We start from the raw sequence: 24,313 nt of genomic DNA on the forward strand, positions 1-24,313 counted from the left end.
AATCAGTTGTGTGAAGTTGGCTGGGTGATGGAGCATTCTTTATCTACAAAGTAGAGGGGTTTGGTAATGCGTTTAGACACTTTTCCCCTATCCCTAGCGTTTAGACACTTTTCCCCTGTCCCTAGCGTTCAGACACTTTTCCCCTATCCCTAGCGTTTAGACACTTTTCCCCTGTCCCTGGCGTTTAGACACTTTTCCCCTATCCCTAGCGTTTAGACACTTTTCCCCTATCCCTAGAGTTTAGAGACTTTTCCCCTGTCCCTAGCGTTTAGACACTTTTCCCCTATCCCTAGCGTTTAGACACTTTTCCCCTATCCCTAGCGTTTAGACACTTTTCCCCTATCCCTAGCGTTTAGACACTTTCCCCCTATCCCTAGCGTTTAGACACTTTTCCCCTGTCCCTAGCGTTTTGACACTTTTCCCCTGTCCCTAGCGTTTAGACACTTTCCCCCTGTCCCTAGCGTTTAGACACTTTTCCCCTGTCCCTAGCGTTTAGACACTTTTCCCCTATCCCTAGCGTTTAGACACTTTTCCCCTGTCCCTAGCGTTTTGACACTTTTCCCCTGTCCCTAGCGTTTAGACACTTTTCCCCTGTCCCTAGCGTTTAGACACTATTCCCCTATCCCTAGCGTTTAGACCCTTTTCCCCTGTCCCTGGCGTTTAGACACTTTTACCCTATCCCTAGCGTTTAGACACTTTTCCCCTATCCCTAGCGTTTAGACACTTTTCCCCTGTCCCTGGCGTTTAGACACTTTTCCCCTATCCCTAGCGTTTAGACACTTTTCCCCTATCCCTAGAGTTTAGAGACTTTTCCCCTGTCCCTAGCGTTTAGACACTTTTCCCCTATCCCTAGCGTTTAGACACGTTTCCCCTGTCCCTAGCGTTTAGACACTTTTCCCCTATCCCTAGCGTTTAGACACTTTTCCCCTATCCCTAGCGTTTAGACACTTTTCCCCTATCCCTAGCGTTTAGACACTTTTCCCCTGTCCCTAGCGTTTAGACACTTTTCCCCTATCCCTAGCGTTTAGACACTTTTCCCCTATCCCTAGCGTTTAGACACTTTCCCCCTATCCCTAGCGTTTAGACACTTTTCCCCTGTCCCTAGCGTTTTGACACTTTTCCCCTGTCCCTAGCGTTTAGACACTTTCCCCCTGTCCCTAGCGTTTAGACACTTTTCCCCTGTCCCTAGCGTTTAGACACTTTTCCCCTATCCCTAGCGTTTAGACACTTTTCCCCTGTCCCTAGCGTTTTGACACTTTTCCCCTGTCCCTAGCGTTTAGACACTTTTCCCCTGTCCCTAGCGTTTAGACACTATTCCCCTATCCCTAGCGTTTAGACCCTTTTCCCCTGTCCCTGGCGTTTAGACACTTTTCCCCTATCCCTAGCGTTTAGACACTTTTCCCCTATCCCTAGAGTTTAGAGACTTTTCCCCTATCCCTAGCGTTTAGACACTTTCCCCCTATCCCTAGCGTTTAGACACTTTTCCCCTGTCCCTAGCGTTTTGACACTTTTCCCCTGTCCCTAGCGTTTAGACACTTTCCCCCTGTCCCTAGCGTTTAGACACTTTTCCCCTGTCCCTAGCGTTTAGACACTTTTCCCCTGTCCCTAGCGTTTTGACACTTTTCCCCTGTCCCTAGCGTTTAGACACTTTTCCCCTGTCCCTAGCGTTTAGACACTTTTCCCCTATCCCTAGCGTTTAGACACTTTTCCCCTGTCCCTAGCATTTAGACACTTTTCCCCTGTCCCTAGCGTTTAGACACTTTTCTCTATATCACAACTAAACACAGGGTATTGACACTTTTCTGCTATTACATGGGGGACTTTATTTTTTTTACGTTTCCGAAATTCCGTGACCCGGAAGTACTTCATTAATGTTGCTGACGAGACGCTGATGTCGAGACGCAGGTGGATGATTGATTCTGCTTGCGCTCTCACTGGATCCCATCAACCAAACAAGTAGCCAAAGGAAATCAATATCAAGTAGCCTACTGCTAACATTTTAAATTTGAGCTTGTACATTTGGTCTGTAAACTAACGCTTTCCGTTAATCGTTAGTGGTTGCCGCGGCCTGGCTTTGTTGTTATGCAAACTAGCCCTCCAATCCAACCCGTTTGTGTAGCTTGCTAACTAGATTCAGTCAAGAGTTGAAGTGTGTCTTTTATTTTATATTTAGTCATCTATCATTGCATTGTGGGTAAAATATCTAGCGAGGAATAAGATAGCTGGCGACTAGCTAGGTAGTTAGCTAGCTAAATAATCTTGATCAACCGTTGCTAAACTAATTGCCAACCGGTTTGTGTTAATCCCTGTTGGACGGGATGAGTTGTTCGCTATTTTAGCTACATATATATTTTTGGAACTATCGCACGATCAAGGTTAGTGAAAACCCCCCTGAACTTGTTGAGGTCTCCTCTTTTAGATCCACCTCCAGCCCGACCATGTCTGATCCGGGATCTGGCTGTGGTGATCCGGCCCAGAGAAGCTCACAGCCTGGTCCAGAGACTGTGTCAGTGAAGCTGGAGGACTGCGGTCAAACACTGGAACTCAATGTGATTGAGAAAGAGGAGGAGGAGAGAGAAATCAAGGAGGAAGAAAACAGTGACTCGGGTGACTCAGGTAAATTCAAGCTAACAACATCTTTGTTTTAGAGTGCTGTACAAATCAGGATCAATGAGTTAACCAGCTAATTTTGATAAACAACCCCACATTACAGTAGATTTTCTGGTACATTAAGAAATCTATACTTATATGTGTTTTGGGTTGTTGAGTCGAATTAGACCAATATGAAGCTTGAAGTTATTTCTGAATATTTAGGCAAGTTTGTATTTATTATGGATCCCCATTAGCTGCTGCCTTGGCAAAATGAAGGTAGTTACACAAAAAAAACATTAAAATACATTCATAAGAGATTTCACAACATATGACGCGTGTGCCCTCGTGCCTCTACTCCACTACCACATATCTACAACACAAGATACATGTGTGTAAGCGTGTGATTGTCTATGATTGTTGCGTCACAGTCCCAGCTGTTCAATAGGGTGTATTTGTATCCGTTTTTTAAATTCTTTCAGTGAAATTCGGAACCGTTCCGTATTTTATCTAACGGGTGGCATCCATAAGCCTAAATATTGCAGTTACATCACACAACCTTCAATGTTATGTCATAATTATGTAAAATTCCGGCAAATTAGTTGGCAACGAGCCAGGCGGCCCAAACTGTTGCATATACCCTGACACTCTGTGTGCAATGAACGCAAGAGAAGTGACACAATTTCTCCTGGCTAATATTGCCTGCTAACATGAATTTCTTTTAAATATGGAGGTTTAAAAATATATACTTCTGTGTATTGATTTTAAGAAAGGCATTTATGTTTGGGTACATTCATGCAACGATTGTGCTTTTTTCGCAAATGCGCTTTTGTTAAATCATCCCCCATTTGGCGAAGTTGGCTGTCTTTGTTAGGAAGAAATGGTCTTCACACGGTTCGCAAAGAGCCAGGCGGCCCAAACTGCTGCATATACCCTGACTGCTCGCACGGAACGCAAAAAGAGAAATGACACAATTTCCCTAGTTAAAATAAATTCATATTAGCAGGCAATATTAACTAAATATGCAGGTTTAAAAATATATACTTGTGTTTTGATTTTAAGAAAGGCGTTGATGTTTAGGGTTAAGTACACATTGGTACAATGACAGTGCTTTTTTTGCGAATGCCGTGCTGCCCTGTCAATTGCAATTTTTCGAAGTCCATTTTTGTGGCACCTGAACAGTATTCAGGTGCGACAAAACTAGGGCCTGTAGGACCTGCCTTGTTGATAGTGTTGTTAAGAAGGTAGACACTAGGGCCTGTAGGACCTGCCTTGTTGATAGTGTTGTTAAGAAGGTAGACACTAGGGCCTGTAGGACCTGCCTTGTTGATAGTGTTGTTAAGAAGGTAGACACTAGGGCCTGTAGAACCTGCCATTGTTGATAGTGCTGTTAAGAAGGTAGACACTAGGGTCTGTAGGACCTGCCTTGTTGATAGTGTTGTTAAGAAGGTAGACACTAGGGCCTGTAGGACCTGCCTTGTTGATAGTGCTGTTAAGAAGGTAGACACTAGGGCCTGTAGGACCTGCCTTGTTGATAGTGTTGTTAAGAAGGTAGACACTAGGGCCTGTAGGACCTGCCTTGTTGATAGTGTTGTTAAGAAGGTAGACACTATGGCCTGTAGGACCTGCCTTGTTGATAGTGTTGTTAAGAATGAAGAGCAGTGCTTTATTATGGACAGACTTCTCCCCATCTTAGCTACTGTTGTATCAATGTGTTTTGACCATGACAGTTTTACAATCCAGGGTTACTCCATGCAGTGTAGTCTCCTCAACCTGCTCCATTTCCACACTATTCATGACAAGATTTAGTTGAGGTTTAGTGAATGATTTGTCCCAAATACAATGCTTTTGGTTTCTGATTCCTTGCCACCTATTCTGAAACTAACTGCAGCTCTATGTTAAGTGTTGCTGTCATTTCAGAAGCTGTGGTAGCTGACGTGTACAGTGTTGAGTCATCCTCATACATAGACACACTGGCTTTACTCAAAGTCAATTAGACCATGCCAATATCAAGCTTAAAGTTATTTCTGAATATTCAGGCAAGTTAGCTGGCTAAACTCATTGATCCTGCTTTGTAGTATAAACCCTCAGGCTTCTGAATGTGGGAGGATGAGCACCACAACAAATGACTGTCCAGTAACTCACCAGTGTGCAATGCATTGTAATTGATCTCTGTGTGATACAAAGCAACAAGCCCCTTGTAAAGTCTGTTTATTGCTCTGTTAATGTACACACACTCCAGCTCACATCCCACCAAATTCATGTTGAATCCTGCATTTTTTTAAACCCAAAATCATTTGTTCCTCTTTCTGTTTCTTACCCAATATGTGTTCATATTCTTACAGGAAAGAGCTCCAACCCAGACTCAGACAGCAAGCCCAGTCCCACAGCATCAGGAAACCACAGACAGAAGCCCCAACCCTGCTGCAGTTTTATTTGTCCAACTCACCTCAAATCACACCAACCAACTCCCAAAATATATAAGACTTACCTTTGCCGTCAATGTGGGAAGAGTTTTCAGACACCAAGCAAGCTAAAGGCTCATCAGAGTATGCACATTGGAGAGAATCCTTACCCCTGCTCCCAGTGTGAGAAGAGCTTCAATCATTCAGGAAGACTTAAGGACCATCAAAGAGTACATACTGGGGAGAAGCCTTACCACTGCCCTCTTTGTGGGAAGCGTTTCAGTCAGTTAGGAAACCTGAAGACTCATCAGAAAAATCACAAGCCTTACCACTGCTCACAATGTGGGAAGAGTTTCAGTGAGAAAGTAAAACTTACGGGACATGAGAGAGTACATAGTGGACAGAAACCTTACCACTGTACCCAATGTGGGAAAAGCTTCAATTATTATTCAGTACTTAAGGAACATCAAAGAGTACATACAGGGGAGAAGCCTTACCACTGCACACTTTGTGGGAAGAGTTTCAGTTGGGCAACAAACATAAGGAATCATCAGTTAAGACACATTGGAGAGAAACCTACATGTACTCTCAATGTGATTGTCAAAGAGGAGGAGGGCGAACAGAGACACATTAAGGCAGAAGAGCGAGAAGTTGAGGTAGAGGAGAGAGAGGTGAAGGAAGAGGCTACATAAGCTAACTCCATAGGAATTGCATTGCAGGGGGGGTATAATGGATGGGGGCGGAACATGAAGTGCAGCTGGATGTATACGATACAGTCCCTTTCAAAAACGAAACATATTTGGTCGCTTTGGATAAAAGCGTCTGCTAAATGGCATATATTATTATGTTGTTATGGTAGAGACAATTAATTATTTCCAACCTACTTTAACTGAGGAGACAGGTCCTACAGACAGGTCCTACAGACAGGTCCTGCAGCCCAATATTTCAACATTGTATTTTTCAATATTGGTCATAAAAAGTTGTCTTATTAGCACAATAAAAGGTGGCCATTGATTAAAATGGAATCTTATGAATCTGTTATTGATGTTGAAATGCAGGCTTTTATGTTGAAGTTTTTTTATAGAAATGTTTTTTTGTTTTTTTTGTGTGAAATAAGGTGTCAAGAATGTGTATTTTAATTGACCTGCCTGATAAAGTTAAGGTAAATACACACATTATATGAGAGTGATGTCATTGTTTGTGCTGCTGGCAGAACAAATGTCAAATTGTGGTTTGTAATGAGTCTGTGAACTCGTAGATCAAATAGCCAAAAGGGTGATAGAACATGAATCAATAGATTCTCCACTGGGTCGAACTGAGGCTCAATGTAAGATCAGAGACATGTTGGTAGATGTGTGGCAGAAGGGTTTGGATTCAGAGACCAAGGGCCGGCATTTATAATCCCTCTAAAGGAAGGTTGGAGGACCAAGATTCCAAGGTCAGACTGGGAAAGAAGAGGTGTCTCCCTCCAAAGGAAGGTTGGAGGACCAAGATTCCAAGGTCAGACTGGGAAAGAAGAGGTGACTCCAATACCAAATCGTCCCTTAAGCCCTGCACCCCATGTACTTGTGTAGATCTGAGAGGATTTGATAACACTGTAGAGGGGAGAGACCATTAAGAGACCATTGTTAATTGAATTCATCATTCCATTTGGTTGGCCTTCATGTGAATGGTTTGTGTCTGGACTCTCTGGTTTTCTTGTATTGTTCTAAATACAGTTCCTACGGTGCATTCAGCAAGTATTCAATACCCTTTGACTATTCCACATTGTGTATTACAGCCTGAATTCAAAATGGATTAAAGAAAAATATTTCTCTCACCCATCTACACACACTAACCCATAATGACAAAATTGAAACCATGTTTTTAGAAATGTTTGCAAATTTAGTGAAAATGACATTTCAGATAAGCCTTCATTTAGTTTTCCATGTTGAATGTCTCAGTAGTATAGGACCAACACCGTGTAGCCTACTGAAAGGAGACAAACGTTCACTCTGCTATCATTACTCAGATAGACCTCCATTTAGTTTTCCATGTTGAATGTCTCACTAGTATAGGACCAACACCGTGTGTAGCCTTATAAAGTAGACAAACGTCGATTTAATATAAAACAACGGTTGGTGATGTATACAGCTACATTTCAGATACTTTATTTTGTACATTTTCAGCTAAAAAAAATTCACAGCTGACATTGCTAAGCTAGTTGTCATAGTAACGGCAGGTGTGTGGAGCGGTGGTGGAGGCTGCTTGGTAGTGTTGCTCGTGCTTCCTATCACTCAGAAGTTATGTAACAAGCTACGGTGACAACAACGCCCCGCCATGGACGTTTCCAATGCTTTGAATGACCAAAATCATAGTGTAAGAACACTTTTAAAGCCTCAAGGGATAAGATGATCTAACGTTCAAAACAACTTATTTTTTTTGGCTAGCCACTACAGTCAAATAGCTAGCCACTACAGTCAAATAGCTAGCCACAACAGTCCACTAGCTAGCCACAACAGTCCACTAGCTAGCCATTACAGTCAAATAGCTAGCCACAAGTCCACTAGCTAGCCACAACAGTCAACTAGCTAGCCACAACAGTCCACTAGCTAGCCACTACAGTCAAATAGCTAGCCACAACAGTCCACTAGCTAGCTGCAGCAGTCAGCTAGCTAGCCACAACAGTCCACTAGCTAGCCACTACAGTCAAATAGCTAGCCACAACAGTCCACTAGCTAGCCGCAGCAGTCAGCTAGCCAGCCACAACAGTCCACTAGCTAGCCACAACAGTCAAATAGCTAGCCACAACAGTCCACTAGCTAGCCGCAGCAGTCCGCTAGCTAGCCGCAGCAGTCCGCTAGCTAGCCACAACAATCCACTAGCTAGCCGCAGCAGTCCGCTAGCCAGCCGCAACAGTCCGCTAGCTAGCCGCAGCAGTCAGCTAGCTAGCCGCAACAATCCCTAGCTAGCCGCAGCAGTCAGCTAGCTAGCTATGTAGCTGTTTAGCTTTCTAGCACATTCACTCATTTGTTTGTAAACAATCAAACAAGCTAGTTAGCTACCACATGTTCTTGTCAAACTGTCAATAGAGTAGACAAGTAACAGTCTAAAAACACTTGAGGGCAAATACATCTGATCTGTACGGTTCAGACACAAATCGCATTGCCAGGAATCAGATTTGTATCTGACTTCCAACCACCTATGAAGGTGGTTTGAAATGTGGCTTGAATTATCAGATTCCATGTGCTTTTTTTGGCTGTTCAGACTGCAGGAAAAATAACAGATTCTAGTCGGATATGCAAAAAAAATAGGATTTCAGTCAGTTCAAACTGCCAATGTGAACAAAGCTTTAGACCAGCAGCAGCCAAACATAGTAGGGAAGTGAAGACACAGAGACTGCAACAGAAGAGTAGATGATGGAGACACCAGACAAGACACAGAGACAGCAACAGAAGAGTAGATGATGGAGACACCAGACAAGACACAGAGACAGCAACGGAGGAGTAGATGATGGAGACACCAGACAAGACACAGAGACAGCAACAGAAGAGTAGATGATGGAGACACCAGACAAGACACAGAGACAGCAACAGAAGAGTAGATGATGGAGACACCAGACAAGACACAGAGACTGCAACGGAAGAGTAGATGATGGAGACACCAGACAAGACACAGAGACGGCAACGGAAGAGTAGATGATGGAGACACCAGACAAGACACAGAGACAGCAACAGAAGAGTAGATGATGGAGACACCAGACAAGACACAGAGACAGCAACGGAAGAGTAGATGATGGAGACACCAGACAAGACACAGAGACAGCAACAGAAGAGTAGATGATGGAGACACCAGACAAGACACAGAGACAGCAACGGAAGAGTAGATGATGGAGACACCAGACAAGACACAGAGACAGCAACGGAGGAGTAGATGATGGAGACACCAGACAAGACACAGAGACAGCAACGGAGGAGTAGATGATGGAGAGAGGTAACAGACAGCAACAGAGAAGACAGAGAAAGTGACAGAAGAGGGCAGATGGAGAGACACCAGACAAGACACAGACAGCAACTGAGAAGAGAGAGAACGTGACAGAAGAGGGCAGATGGAGAGACACCAGACAAGACACAGATAGCAACTGAGAAGACAGAGAACGTAACAGAAGAGGTCAGATGGAGAGACACCAGACAAGACACAGACAGCAACTGAGAAGACAGAGAACGTGACAGAAGAGGGCAGATGGAGAGACACCAGACAAGACACAGACAGCAACTGAGAAGACAGAGAACGTGACAGAAGAGGGCAGATGGAGAGACACCAGACAAGACACAGACAGCAACTGAGAAGACAGAGAACGTGACAGAAGAGGGCAGATGGAGAGACACCAGACAAGACACAGACAGCAACTGAGAAGACAGAGAACGTGACAGAAGAGGGCAGATGGAGAGACACCAGACAAGACACAGACAGCAACTGAGAAGACAGAGAACGTGACAGAAGAGGGCAGATGGAGAGACACCGGACAAGACACAGACAGCAACAGAGAAGACAGAGAATGTGACAGAAGAGGGCAGATGGAGAGACACCGGACAAGACACAGACAGCAACAGAGAAGACAGAGAACGTGACAGAAGAGGGCAGATGGAGAGGGCAACAGATAAGAGAACAGAGAAATTGTCATAAGAGGGTAGATGGAGAGAGAATATAGGTGGGTTGAGTACAGTAACAGTATTACTTCAAGCTGCTCTATAGATTCTAATTACACTGAACAAAAAATATGAATGAAACATGTAAAGTGTTGGTCCCGTGTTTCATGAGCTGAAGTAAAATATCCCAGACGTTTACCGCAATCAGATTGGCTCATTAGACAAGCCAGAGTCTATGTTTGATGTCTTTTTGGCCACATGCTGTAGAGTAAAGAGGAGATAGTTTTCCAGAGTAGAGAGACCCATAGTAGCTCCTGTAATTGGTCGTTTCTGCTGTGGCAGGTGGGAAGGTGCAAAATTACCTGAAAAATATCTAATCTCTCAAAGTTAATCTCAAAGTGTACCAAATTCATGCATTTAGCTGTTGAAATTCCTTATTTTTCTTGTCGGGGTAGAATGCCTCCGGACTCCCCTACTGGCTTTGGGCAAAGACCCCAATGTCTTCAAATCCTATATATTTATTAAATTAACCTTTATATAACTAGGCAGGTCAGTTAAGAACAAATTATTATTTACAATGACGGCCTACACCAGCCAAACCTGGGCCAATTGTACACCACCCTATGGGACTCCTAATCATGGTCAGTTGTAATACAGCCTGGATTCCAACCAAGGTGTCTGTAGTGACACCTCTAGCACTGAGATGCAGTGCCTGAGACCGCTGCGCCACTCAGGTGCTGCAGGGTAGCCTAGTGGTTAGAGCATTGGACTAGTAACCGAAAGGTTGCAAGTTCAAATCCCCGAGCTGACAAGGTACAAAATCTGTCGTTCTGCCCCTGAACAGGCAGTTAACCCACTGTTCTGAGGCCGTCATTGAAAATAAGAATTTGTTCTTAACTGACTTGCCTAGTAAAATAAAGGTAAAATAAATAAAACTCTCTTCAACATCTGTCCACTTGGTGATACAGCATTATTAAATGCGTTTATATGGGCTTTTTTTATTTCACCTTTATATAACTAGGCAAGTCATTTAAGAACTAATTCTAATTTACAATGATGGCCTACTGGGGAACAGTGGGTTAACTGCCTTGTTCAGGGGCAGAACAATCTAGCAACCTTTTCGGTTACCGGCCCAACGCTGTAACCACTAGGCTACCTGCTGGTTACTGGCCCAACGCTCTAACCACTAGGCTACCTGCTGGTTACCGGCCCAACGCTGTAACCACTAGGCTACCTGCTGGTTACTGGCCCAACGCTGTAACCACTAGGCTACCTGCTGGTTACTGGCCCAACGCTGTAACCACTAGGCTACCTGCTGGTTACTGGCCCAACGCTGTAACCACTAGGCTACCTGCTGGTTACTGGCCCAACGCTGTAACCACTAGGCTACCTGCTGGTTACTGGCCCAACGCTGTAACCACTAGGCTACCTGCTGGTTACTGGCCCAACGCTCTAACCACTAGGCTACCTGCTGGTTACTGGCCCAACGCTCTAACCACTAGGCTACCTGCTGGTTACTGGCCCAATGCTCTAACCACTAGGCTACCTGCTGGTTACTGGCCCAACGCTCTAACCACTAGGCTACCTGCTGGTTACTGGCCCAACGCTGTAACCACTAGGCTACCTGCTGGTTACTGGCCCAACGCTCTAACCACTAGGCTACCTGCTGGTTACTGGCCCAACGCTGTAACCACTAGGCTACCTGCTGGTTACTGGCCCAACGCTGTAACCACTAGGCTACCTGCTGGTTACTGGCCCAACGCTGTAACCACTAGGCTACCTGCTGGTTACTGGCCCAACGCTGTAACCACTAGGCTACCTGCTGGTTACTGGCCCAACGCTGTAACCACTAGGCTACCTGCTGGTTACTGGCCCAACGCTGTAACCACTAGGCTACCTGCTGGTTACCGGCCCAACGCTGTAACCACTAGGCTACCTGCTGGTTACTGGCCCAACGTTCTAACCACTAGGCTACCTGCTGGTTACTGGCCCAACGTTCTAACCACTAGGCTACCTGCTGGTTACTGGCCCAACGCTGTAACCACTAGGCTACCTGCTGGTTACTGGCCCAACGCTGTAACCACTAGGCTACCTGCGGTATGTGTTAATTGTAGGTGTGCCCATGGGGCTGGGTGTCAGAAATGTCCGGTGAGAGAGAGCCAGATTGAGGTTTCCAGGGTTAGATTAGTGCAGAAGTTGTCATATGCTGAGGCAAGTGAAGGAAGTAGAGGAAGATGGGTCAAGGGGAGGGATCCCGAGAGGAGTGGTGTTAGTAGTAGATCTGTACCAGTACAGAGAGAGGGATCCTGAGAGGAGGGGTGTTAGTAGTAGATCTGTACCAGTACAGAGAGGGATCCTGAGAGGAGTGGTGTGAGTAAGTGGTGTGAGTAGTAGATCTGTACCAGTACAGAGAGAGGGATCCTGAGAGGAGTGGTGTTAGTAGTAGATCTGTACCAGAACAGAGGGAGGGATCCTGAGAGGAGTGGTGTAAGTAGTAGATCTGTACCAGTACAGAGGGAGGGATACTGAGAGGAGTGGTGTAAGTAGTAGATCTGTACCAGTACAGAGGGAGGGACTGAGAGGAGTGGTGTTAGTAGTAGATCTGTACCAGAACAGAGGGAGGGACTGAGAGGAGTGGTGTTAGTAGTAGATCTGTACCAGAACAGAGGGAGGGACTGAGAGGAGGGGTGTTAGTAGTAGATCTGTACCAGTACAGAGGGAGGGACTGAGAGGAGTGGTGTTAGTAGTAGATCTGTACCAGAACAGAGGGAGGGACTGAGAGGAGTGGTGTTAGTAGTAGATCTGTACCAGTACAGAGGGAGGGACTGAGAGGAGTGGTGTTAGTAGTAGATCTGTACCAGAACAGAGGGAGGGACTGAGAGGAGTGGTGTTAGTAGTAGATCTGTACCAGAACAGAGGGAGGGATCCTGAGAGGAGGAGTGGTGTAAGTAGTAGATCTGTACCAGTACAGAGGGAGGGATACTGAGAGGAGTGGTGTAAGTAGTAGATCTGTACCAGAACAGAGGGAGGGATCCTGAGAGGAGTGGTGTAAGTAGTAGATCTGTACCAGTACAGAGGGAGGGATACTGAGAGGAGTGGTGTAAGTAGTAGATCTGTACCAGTACAGAGGGAGGGACTGAGAGGAGTGGTGTTAGTAGTAGATCTGTACCAGTACAGAGGGAGGGACTGAGAGGAGTGGTGTGAGTAGTAGATCTGTACCAGTACAGAGGGAGGGACTGAGAGGAGTGGTGTTAGTAGTAGATCTGTACCAGAACAGAGGGAGGGATCCTGAGAGGAGTGGTGTTAGTAGTAGATCTGTACCAGTTCAGAGGGAGGGACAACAAGTGATCCATGTTTCAGTAAGATTTGATTTTTATAATTTATAGCAATGGTTATTAACTGTACTGCAGGGATGGAAGATAAGTCGCAGAAAATTGAAGTTGTGGTGGCAGCTGCAGAGAAGTATTTGGTTGAATGACGTTTGACATCATAAGTGTTACAGGGTGTGTTGAGTGGTGGTGTCCTTTCAGGCTGTTGGCCTGAGCGACGACAACATAGATTTAGTGGAGTAGGGTGGTGGGTTTTAATTAGTGTAGGGTTAGATGGTAGGGCAGTTGTTCATTTATTAACTTTAAAAAAAAGCAAACTATAAGGGTGTTATACTCCAGTCTAGTAGGTGGCGGTATTGCAACATGTGTCGGATGCCACCCGTCCGTTAAACCACATCGAAGAAGAAGAAGATCCCGTCATACAGATGTGTTTATACCATATAGAATAATACATTGAACGATTCTGATCGCTCCCACAGGATCTCATAATTTCCATTTACAGCCAAACAATTACAGAAAAGTAACTGTTCAGGTATTTACATTTTTAAATGTGACCTTGTAGTTGGGTTTGTAAACTAACGCATTCCATGAATCTGCAGTGGTTTCCGCGGCCTGTCTTTGTTATTGTTTTTCCCAGCAAGTTAGCCATTAGTCAGCTAGATAGTCAGCTAGTTACAACCTCCAATCTGTTACTATCGCTAATGTTAGTTAGTTAACTACAGTTCAGGATAACGGTTTAAGTGTGACTTGCTTTTGGTAGCCAGCTAACGTCTCCTTGTGAGCAAAATGACTTAGCGAGGAATTAGCTAGCTAGCTAAATTAGCTGGACCAACCGTTGCTAATGGCGACCGATTTACGCAAAAAAAAAAAATCCCTGTTGGACGTTATGTGTTGTTAGCTCGTTTAGCAAACGTTACATGTTTGTGTTGTCTTTTCTGTAGCAATCACACGAAAGATCCATCTGTGAAAACCACCCTGAACTTGTTGAGGTCTCCTCTTTTAGATCCACCTCCAGCCCGACCATGTCTGAGCCGGGATCTGGCTGTGATGATCCGGCCCAGAGAAGCTCACAGCCTGGTCCAGAGACTGTGTCAGTGAAGCTGGAGGACTGCGGTCAAACACTGGAACTCAATGTGATTGTGAAAGAGGAGGAGGAGAGAGAAATCAAGGAGGAAGAAAACAGTGACTCCGGTGAGTTCTGGCTGTCTTTTCCCACCAGCGCAGACTTTGCTGATATCTATTTTATCGAGGAGACATGTATTTACTATGATTGAGAAATGTGGTGGTCTCACCTACTTAAGATGGATGCACTAACTGCAAGTCGCTCTGGTTAAGGGCGTTTGCTGAAGGACTAAAATGGAAAATGTCCAGACTTCCATCCTCTTTGACTTGAGTTCAGGCTGTGTTTCGTAGGGAGGGAGGACAGATAGCTTTATCCCCAAACATTATAATATTTTATATATTTATTTTGTGTTATCACTGTGTGATTCAAAGCAACAAGCCCCTTGTAAAAGCCTTTCTTTCAATGCCTCTGTTAATGTACCAGGCCTCTGGCTGACATCACAACATATTAAAGAGCAACTTAATGCAATCCCACAGGATCTCCCATTTACAGCCAAACAATTGTAGAAAAGTAAAGGTATCCACTTTCAATATTGACTAAAGAAAGTGTAAGTAGGATAATTTTGTCATAAACTTTATTCCAAAACAGTTGTGAGATTTGTGTAACTGAGGTCATCATGACACATGAGGGTTGTGTTTGGATTCCAATCGTGCCCCACCAACACAACAGTGGTAGACCTGATGACTGACAACGATGAGACAGCCTGTAGGGAGGAGGTCAGAGACCTGACCATATGGTGCAAGGACAACAACCTCTCCCTCAATGTGATCAAGACAAAGGAGATGATTGTGGACTACAGGAAAAAGGCGGACCGAGCCACGCCCCCATTCTCATCGACGGGGCTGTAGTGGAGCAGGCTGAGAGCTTCAAGTTCCTTTGGCGTCCACATCACCAACAAACTAACATGGTCCAAGCACACCAAGACAGTCGTGAAGAGGGCACGACAAAACCTATTCCCCTACAGGAGACACAAAGATTTGGCATGGGTCATCAGATTTTTACAGCTATACCATCGAGAGCATCCTGACGGGTTGCATCACTGCCTCCTGGCAAACCTGGCCTCAAGGCACTGACAGAGGGTAGTGCGTATGTAACTGCTAGCTTAGTTAGCGGTGTGCGCTAAAAGGCACTCACAGACTTTGCTGTAGTATCTGCGTCGAGGATGGGTAACGATGCCAGTACATGGGCGTTTGCTGGGACACTGTTACACGGGCCAGTCTCCTCCATCCAGGACCTCTATACCAGGCGGTGTCAGAGGAAGGCCCGAATAATTGTCAAAGACTCCAGTTTCCCTAGTCATAGACTGTTCTCTGCTACCACACAGGAAGTAGTACCAGAGCGCCAAATCTAGGTCAAGAGACTCCTAAATAGCTTCTACCCCCAAGCCATAAGACTCCCGAACAGCTAATCAAATGGCTATGCAGACTATTTGCATAGTCTGGGTAGCCATTCCCTTCTCCTAGCTGCCAACCTCCTTGCTACCAGTGAAGCACCTCTCACTCACATGGCTCTCTCAGATATCTCAATTCTTATTAGCCAATTCCCGTCACGTGATCGAAGGTCCATCAGTCGACACATCGGGCTAGGCTACCAGTGAAGAGCCCATCGAGGTAGGCTACACATCGGGTAGGCTACCAGTGAAGACACACATCGGGCTAGGCTACCAGTGACACATCGGGCTAGGCTACCAGTGAAAAGAGCGACACATCGGGCTAGGCTGCTATCGAAGACAGGCGACCAGTGAAGAGCGACACATGGGCTAGGCTACCAGTGAAGAGCGACACATCGGGCTAGGCTACCAGTGAAGAGCGACACATTTGGCTGGGCTACCAGTGAAGAGCGACACAGTGAAGAGCGACATCACCGACACATCGGGCTAGGGCTACCAGTGAAGAGGCTGCTATCGAAGACCGACACATAGCGGACACATCGGGCTAGGCTACCAGTGAAGAGCGACACATCGGCTAGGCTACCAGTGAAGAGCGACACATCGGGCTAGGGCTACACAGGGGTAGTACCAGTGAAGAGCGACACATCGGGGTAGGCTGCTATCGAAGACCGACACATCGGGCTAGGCTGCTAGCGAAGAGCGACACATCGGGCTAGGCTGCTATCGAAGAGCGACACATCGGGCTAGGCTGCTAGCGAAGAGCGACACCAGTGAAGAGCGACACATCAGGGTAGGCTGTTAGCCAACCAGTGAAGAGCATTGGGCTACACATCAGGGTAGGCTACCAGTGAAGAGCAACACATCGGGGTAGGCTGCTAGTGAAGCGACACATCGGGCTAGGCTGCTAGCGAAGAGCGACACATCGGGCTAGGCTGCCAGCGAAGAGCGACACATCGGGCTAGGCTGCTAGCGAAGAGCGACACATCGGGCTAGCTGCTAGCGAAGAGCACCACATCGGGCTAGGCTGGCTGACACATCTAGGCTGTTAGTGAAGAGCGACACATCGGGGTATGCTGTTAGGAAGTGCGACACATCGGGCTAGGCTGCCAGCGAAGAGCGACACACCGGGGTAGGCTGTTAGCGAAGAGGCGGGGTAGGCTGCTAGCGAAGAGCACCACATCGTAGGCTAGCGAAGAGGCTGTAGGCTGGGAAGAGCGACACATCGGGCTAGGCTGTTAGCGAAGAGCGACACATCGGGCTAGGCTAGCGAAGAGCGACACATCGGGTAGTCTGCTAGCGAAGAGCACCACATTGGGCTAGGCTGTTAGCGAAGAGCACACACGGATATGCTGTTGAATCGGGGTAGGCTGATGTTACAAGACATTTCGACACATTGCTAGTGAAGAGTTTTAGGCTGGTGAAGAGTGTCACATCGGGCTAGGCTGCTAGCGAAGAGCGACACATCGGGCTAGGCTGCAACGGTCTTATCGGATTCCAAGACGGATATTGAAGATGTTAGAAGAAATGTCATTGTTTTGGGGGTCGACAAGATGAGCAACGAACAGGCTTCTGCTTTTACTACGTCAATGTACTATCCTCCCCATAGTTCAAAGGTTGACCTCTTCTATTGGTCAGCTTGTTGTTCTGTGCGAGAAGTAAATATTCCAAACCAGACTCTGGGACAGTTGTGGGGTGATAGATCCCAAATGAATCCAACCACTGTACGTCAAAACACCCTTTAATAGCAATAAGGCTGATCAGAATGTTTATTTTTCTCTTCACGTTATAAGCTCAGCAATGTCCACATGGCAGTAAATCACATCAAATTGTATTGGTCACATACACATGGTTAGCAGATGTTAATAATGCCAGTGTAGCGAAATGCTTGTGCTTCTAGTTCCGACCGTGCAGTAATATCTAACAAGTAATATAACAATTCCACAACAACTACCTTATACTTACAAGTGTAAAGGAATTATTAACTATATTTACATATAAATATATGGATGAGCGATGGCCGAACGGCATAGGCAAGATGCAGTAGAAGTAGAGTACAGTATATACATATGAGATGAGTAATGTAGGGTATGTAAACATTTATATAAAGTGACTTTGTTTAAGTGACTAGTGATACATTTATTACATCCAAATGTTAATTATAAAAGTGGCTAGAGATTGAGTCTGTATGTTGGCAGAAGCCACTCAATGTTAGTGATGGCTGTTTAACAGTCTGATGGCCTTGAGATAGAAGCTGTTTTTCAGTCTCTCGGTCCCAGCTTTGATGCACCTGTATTGACCTCGCCTTCTGGATGATAGCGGGGTGAACAGGCAGTGTCCGTGTGGTTGTTTTGTCCTTGAGGATCTTTTTGGCCTTCCTGTGACATCTGGTGGTGTAGGTGACCTGAAGGGTAGGTAGTTTGCCCCCAGTGATGTGTTGTGCAGACTTCACTACCCTCTGGAGAGCCTTTCGGTTATGGGCGGAGCAGTTGCCATACCAGGCGGTGATACAGCCGTACCAGGCGGTGATACAGCCCGACTGGATGCTGGCGATTGTGCATCTGTAAACGTTTGAGTGTTTTTGGTGACAAGACAAATTTCTTCAACCTCCTGGGGTTGAAGAGGCGCTGTTGCACCTTCTTCACCACGCGGTCTCTGTGGGTGGACCATTTCAATTTGTCTGTGATGGGTACGCCAAGGAACTTAAAACTCTCCACCTTCTCCACTGCTGTCCCGCCGATGTTGATAGGGGAGTGTTCCCTCTGCTGTTTCCTGAAGTCCACGATCATCTCCTTTGTTTTGTTGACATTGAGTGAGAGGTTATGGCTGGGGATGCCGTCTGGACCTTTTAACACGTTTAAATGTTTTACTTACGTTGGCTGCGGTGAAGGAGAGCCCGCAGGTTTTGGTAGTGGGCCGTGTCAGTGGCACTGTATTGTCCTCAAAGCGAGCAAAGAAGTTGTTTAGTTTGTCTGGGAGCAAGACATTGGTGTCCGCGACGGGGCTGGTTTTCTTTTTGTAGTCCGTGATTGACTGTAGACCTAGACTGTAGTCCGTGATTGACTGTAGATACATTTTGTGTCTGAGCCGTTGAATTGCAACTCTACTTTTTCTCTATACTGACGCTTAGCTTGTTTGATTGCCTTGTGGAGGGAATAGCTACACTGTTTGTATTCAGTCATCTTTCCGGTCGCTTTGCCACGATTAAAAGCAGTGGTTCGCGCTTTCAGTTTTGCACGAATGCTGCCATCAATCCACGGTTTCTGGTTGGGGAAGGATTTAATCGTCACCGTGGGTACCACATCACCGAAGCACTTGCTAATAAACTTGCTCACCGAATAAGCGTATACGTCAATGTTATTGTCCGATGCTATCCGGAACACATCCCAGTCCACGTGATCGAAGCAATCTTGAAGCGTGGAATCAGATTTGGTCGGACCAGCATTGAACAGACCTGAGCACGGGCGTTTCCTGTTTTAGTTTCTGTATATAAGCTGGGAGCAACAAAATGGAGTCGTGGTCAGATTTGCCGACAGAGGGCTTTGAATGCGTCACAGAAATTAGAGTAGCAATGATCCAGAGTGTTGCCAGCCGGGTCGCGCATTCAATATGCCACTAAAATTGAGAGCCTTGTTTTCAGATTAGCCTTTTTAAAATCCCCAGCTACAATAAATGCAGCCTCAGGATATGTGGTTTCCAGTTTACATAGTCCAATTAAGTTCTTTCAGGGCCATCAAGGTGTCTGCTTGAGGGGGTATACACGGCTGTGATTAGCATCGAAGAGAATTCTCTTGGTAGATAATACGGTTGGCATTTGATCGTAAGGAATTCTAGGTCAGGTGAACAAAAGGACTTGATTTATTGTATGTTGTTATGATCATACCACGACTCGTTAATCATACACCCCGCCCTTCTTCTTACCAGAGAGATGTTTGTTTCTGTCGGTGCGATGCATGAAGAAACCGGGTGGGCTATAAGCTCAGCAATGTCCACGCGGCAGTAGGCTATAAGCTCAAATGTTCCAAATTGTATTTAGCGTTTTATGGTTAAATAGTTGAAAATGTTGACTGCCTCCGCTCAGATTGCAAGGTGGGTGATGTTGCCGTGCGCAACAGTCATTGGCCTTTCTCTCCTGTCTGAATGAACAGCCTCTCCTATCTGAATGAACAGCCTCTCCTATCTGAATGAACAGCCTCTCCTATCTGAATGAACAGCCTCTCCTATCTGAATGAACAGCCTCTCCTGTCTGAATGAACAGCCTCTCCTGTCTGAATGAACAGCCTCTCCTGTCTGAATGAACAGCCTCTCCTGTCTGAATGAACAGCCTCTCCTGTCTGAATGAGCAGCCTCTCCTGTCAGCCTCTCCTGTCTGAATGAACAGCCTCTCCTGTCTGAATGAGCAGCCTCTCCTGTCTGAATGAACAGCTCTCCTGTCTGAATGAACAGTCTCTCCTGTCTGAATGAACAGCCTCTCCTGTCTGAATGAACAGCCTCTCTCCTGTCTGAATGAACAGCCTCTCCTGTCTGAATGAGCAGCCTCTCCTGTCTGAATGAGCAGTCTCTCCTGTCTGAATGAGCAGTCTCTCCTGTCTGAATGAAGCAGTCTCTCCTGTCTGAATGAGCAGGCTCTCCTGTCTGAATGCAGTCTCTCCTGTCTGAATGAACAGTCTCTCCTGTCTGAATGAACAGTCTCTCCTGTCTGAATCTATCTGAATGAACAGCCTCTCCTGTCTGAATGAACAGCCTCTCCTGTCTGAATGAGCAGTCTCTCCTGTCTGAATGAGCAGTCTCTCCTGTCTGAATGAGCAGTCTCTCCTGTCTGAATGAGCAGTCTCTCCTGTCTGAATGAGCAGTCTCTCCTGTCTGAATGAGCAGTCTCTCCTGTCTGAATGAGCAGTCTCTCCTGTCTGAATGAACAGTCTCTCCTGTCTGAATGAACAGTCTCTCCTGTCTGAATGAGCAGCTCTCCTGTCTGAATGAACAGACTCTCCTGTCTGAATGAACAGTCTCTCCTGTCTGAATGAGCAGTCTCTCCTGTCTGAATGAGCAGTCTCTCCTGTCTGAATGAACAGCCTCTCCTGTCTGAATGAACAGCCTCTCCTGTCTGAATGAACAGTCTCTCCTGTCTGAATGAACAGTCTCTCCTGTCTGAATGAACAGTCTCTCCTGTCTGAATGAAGCAGTCTCTCTCCTGTCTGAATGAAGCAGTCTCTCCTGTCTGAATGAAGCAGTCTCTCCTGTCTGAATGAAGCAGTCTCTCCTGTCTGAATGAGCAGTCTCCTGTCTGAATGAAGAGTCTCTCCTGTCTGAATGAAGCAGTCTGTCTGAATGAAGAGTCTCTCCTGTCTGAATGAGCAGTCTCTCCTGTCTGAATGAAGAGTCTCTCCTGTCTGAATGAAGAGTCTCTCCTGTCTGAATGAGCAGTCTCTCCTGTCTGAATGAGCAGTCTCTCCTGTCTGAATGAGTCTCTCCTGTCTGAATGCAGTCTCTCCTGTCTGAATGAACAGTCTCTCCTGTCTGAATGAAGAGTCTCTCCTGTCTGAATGAAGAGTCTCTCCTGTCTGAATGAAGAGTCTCTCCTGTCTGAATGAAGAGTCTCTCCTGTCTGAATGAAGAGTCTCTCCTGTCTGAATGAAGAGTCTCTCCTGTCTGAATGAAGAGTCTCTCCTGTCTGAATGAAGAGTCTCTCCTGTCTGAATGAAGAGTCTCTCCTGTCTGAATGAAGAGTCTCTCCTGTCTGAATGAAGAGTCTCTCCTGTCTGAATGAAGAGTCTCTGGTATGACAGAATCAAGCCTTTAGACATTAATATTAATTATCCTTCATTATATTTGTCAAATATGACAGACTATGGTATTGACTACAGCCTATCACCTACACTTGACGTGTAGGATAATTATTTCTGTACATTGACATACACTTATGTTTTTCTTAACAGAAGAGCTCGTGTGTTTTTTTTCTTCCTCAAATTAATTTAATTGTCTATTTTGGTTAAGTGCCTTGGTGCCCTAGCAGATTGCCTTGGTGCTCTAGCAGATGGCCTTGGTGCCCTAGCAGATGGCCTTGGTGCCCTAGCAGATGGCCTTGGTGCTCTAGCAGATTGCCTTGGTGCTCTAGCAGATGGCCTTGGTGCTCTAGCAGATGGCCTTGGTGCCCTAGCAGATGGCCTTGGTGCTCTAGCAGATTGCCTTGGTGCTCTAGCAGATGGCCTTGGTGCTCTAGCAGATGGCCTTGGTGCTCTAGCAGATTGCCTTGGTGCTCTAGCAGATTGCCTTGGTGCTCTAGCAGATGGCCTTGGTGCCCTAGTAGATGGCCTTGGTGCTCTAGCAGATTGCCTTGGTGCTCTAGAATATGGCCTTGGTGCTCTAGAATATGGCCTTGGTGCTCTAGAAGATGGCCTTGGTGCTCTAGCAGATGGCCTTGGTGCTCTAGCAGATGGCCTTGGTGCCCTGGCAGATTGCCTTGGTGCTCTAGCAGATGGCCTTGGTGCTCTAGCAGATGGCCTTGGTGCTCTAGCAGATGCCTTGGTGCCCTGGCAGAGCCATGGTGCCAGATTGGTGCTCTAGCAGATGGCCTTGGTGCCCTGGCAGATGTCCATGGTGCCATAGCAGATGGCCATGGTGCCCTAGCAGATGGCCTTGGTGCTCTAGCAGATGGCCATGGTGCCTAGCAGATGGCCTTGGTGCCCTAGCAGATGGTGCCATGTGTGCAGATTGCCTTGGTGGCAGATGGCCATGGTGCCAGATTGCCTTGGTGCTCTAGCAGATGGCCATGGTGCCCTAGCAGATGGCCTTGGTGCTCTGGCAGATGGCCTTGGTGCCCTGGCAGATGGCCATGGTGCATTGGTGCCCTAGCAGATGGCCTTGGTGCCCTGCAGTGCCTTGGTGCCCTAGCAGATTGCCTTGGTGCTCTTGCAGATTGCCTTGGTGCTCTAGCAGATGGCCTTGGTGCTCTAGCAGATGGCCTTGGTGCTCTAGCAGATGGCCTTGGTGCTCTAGCAGATGGCCTTGGTGCCCTAGCAGATGGCCTTGGTGCCCTGGCAGATGGCCATGGTGCCATAGCAGATGGCCATGGTGCCCTAGCAGATGGCCTTGGTGCTCTAGCAGATGGCCATGGTGCCCTAGCAGATGGCCTTGGTGCTCTAGCAGATGGCCTTGGTGCTCTAGCAGATGGCCTTGGTGCCCTGGCAGATTGGGCACCTCTTGGAAGACCAAATGGCCCTGCCCCTAACATCAGGAAACTCCCGGCCTGGTGATCACTCCAGTCTGCCATTGTTTTGGGCAAATGGGGAATTAAGACAATGCGCACTTGTCAATATTCCAAAATTACGATTCGCGAACATCTTAGTGTCCCGCCTCGACCTGTTTTATAACATGATTTGCTATGAAACACTGCCAGACTTACAACTTTCTCGCTCTCCGTTACCAGAGTGTGTAAGAAACAAAACGGTACCGAAGCACATGTGTCGCCAGTGACTTGATAAGCTGATTGAGCTAAAGTGGCCTGCCTGATCAATGTACCTGCTTCATTGACAAACACAGAGATGGAACTTGGCTAGCTGGCTAGTGATTTTAGGAACTAATAAATGTTGTTGGTGAAGGGTATGGAACCCTGGTCTCTGGTGGGGAGTCTTAAATGTGATTGGTGTAGGGGAGTTTTATCACTACACCAGGGCTCTACGCTAATTACAGATTTCTTGATTGATCTGAGATTATTTCGGACTATTTTGAGGAATTGGTAGGATATGTTGTTGCATTTTTAAGCCTAAAAGCCTTTGTTCCTCTTTCTGTTTCTTACCCAATATGTGTTTATATTCTCACAGGAAAGAGCTCCAACCCAGACTCAGACAGCAAGTCCAGGCCCACAGCATCAGGAAATCATAAACAATGCAGACAGAAGCCCCAACCCTGCTGTAGCGACAGTTTTATTTGTCCAACTCACCTCAAATCACTCAAACAGACTCCCAAAATAAAGAAGACATACCTCTGCTCCCAATGTGGGAAGAGTTTCAGTCGGACAGGAGACCTAAAGAGTCACGAGAGATCACACAGTAAAAAAAAGCCTTACCACTGCGTTCAATGTGGGGAGGGATTCACTCAGCTTGGAAGTCTAAAAAGTCATCAGAGAATACATACAGGGGAGAAGCCTTACCACTGCTCCCAGTGTGGGAAGAGCTTTAATCGTTCAGGAAACCTTACAGAACATCAAAGAATACATACAGGGGAGAAGCCTCACCACTGCACCCAATGTGGAAAGAGTTTCAGTCGGGCAGGAATTCTAAAGAATCATAAGAGAACTCACACAGGAGAGAAACCTTTCCACTGCTCTGCTTGTGGGAAGAGTTTTACAAGAGAAGTAAGCCTAAAGAATCATCAAAGAGTACACACTGGAGAGAAACCTTTCCACTGCGCCACATGTGGGAGGGTTTCAGTGAGAAAGTAAATCTTAATAGACACGAGCGAGTACATAGTGAAGAGAAGCCTTACCACTGCACCACATGTGGGAAGAGCTTTAATCACTCAGGAAGCCTTAAGGAACACCAGAGAATACACACAGGGGAGAAACCTTACCACTGCACTGAGTGTGGAAAGAAATTCCGTTTTGCGGGAGATCTAAAGAATCACCAGAGATCACACAGTAGGGAGAAGCCTTACCACTGCTCTCTTTGTGGGAAGAGTTTCAATCAACCCGGAAACCTAAAGAGTCATCAGCGAATACACATAGAAGAGAAGCCTACCAGTACTCTCAATGTGATTGTCAAAGAGGAGGAGGGTGAGAGGAAAATCAATGATAAGGTAAAGAGAGAAGTTGAGGAAAGTAATGGTGTAGTTGACTCAGGTACATCAAGACTACC

The 24,313-nt window shown here is 46.3% G+C and overlaps 1 protein-coding gene across 1 annotated transcript; it reads left to right on the top strand.

Annotated features, from left to right (window-relative positions):
* Positions 1–803: 803 nt before the first annotated feature.
* Positions 804–24,042, top strand: LOC118376720 (gastrula zinc finger protein XlCGF7.1-like). The gene is made up of 3 exons (XM_052503651.1): positions 804–1,956; positions 2,420–2,616; positions 23,282–24,042. The coding sequence occupies exons 1-3, from the start codon at positions 1,892–1,894 to the stop codon at positions 23,899–23,901; spliced, it is 882 nt and encodes a 293-aa protein (XP_052359611.1). The 5' UTR covers positions 804–1,891; the 3' UTR covers positions 23,902–24,042.
* The last annotated feature ends 271 nt before the right edge of the window (positions 24,043–24,313 follow it).

This window comes from Oncorhynchus keta, unplaced genomic scaffold, assembly GCF_023373465.1.
Source record: "Oncorhynchus keta strain PuntledgeMale-10-30-2019 unplaced genomic scaffold, Oket_V2 Un_contig_17556_pilon_pilon, whole genome shotgun sequence".
NCBI classification, from domain to species: Eukaryota; Metazoa; Chordata; class Actinopteri; order Salmoniformes; family Salmonidae; genus Oncorhynchus; species Oncorhynchus keta.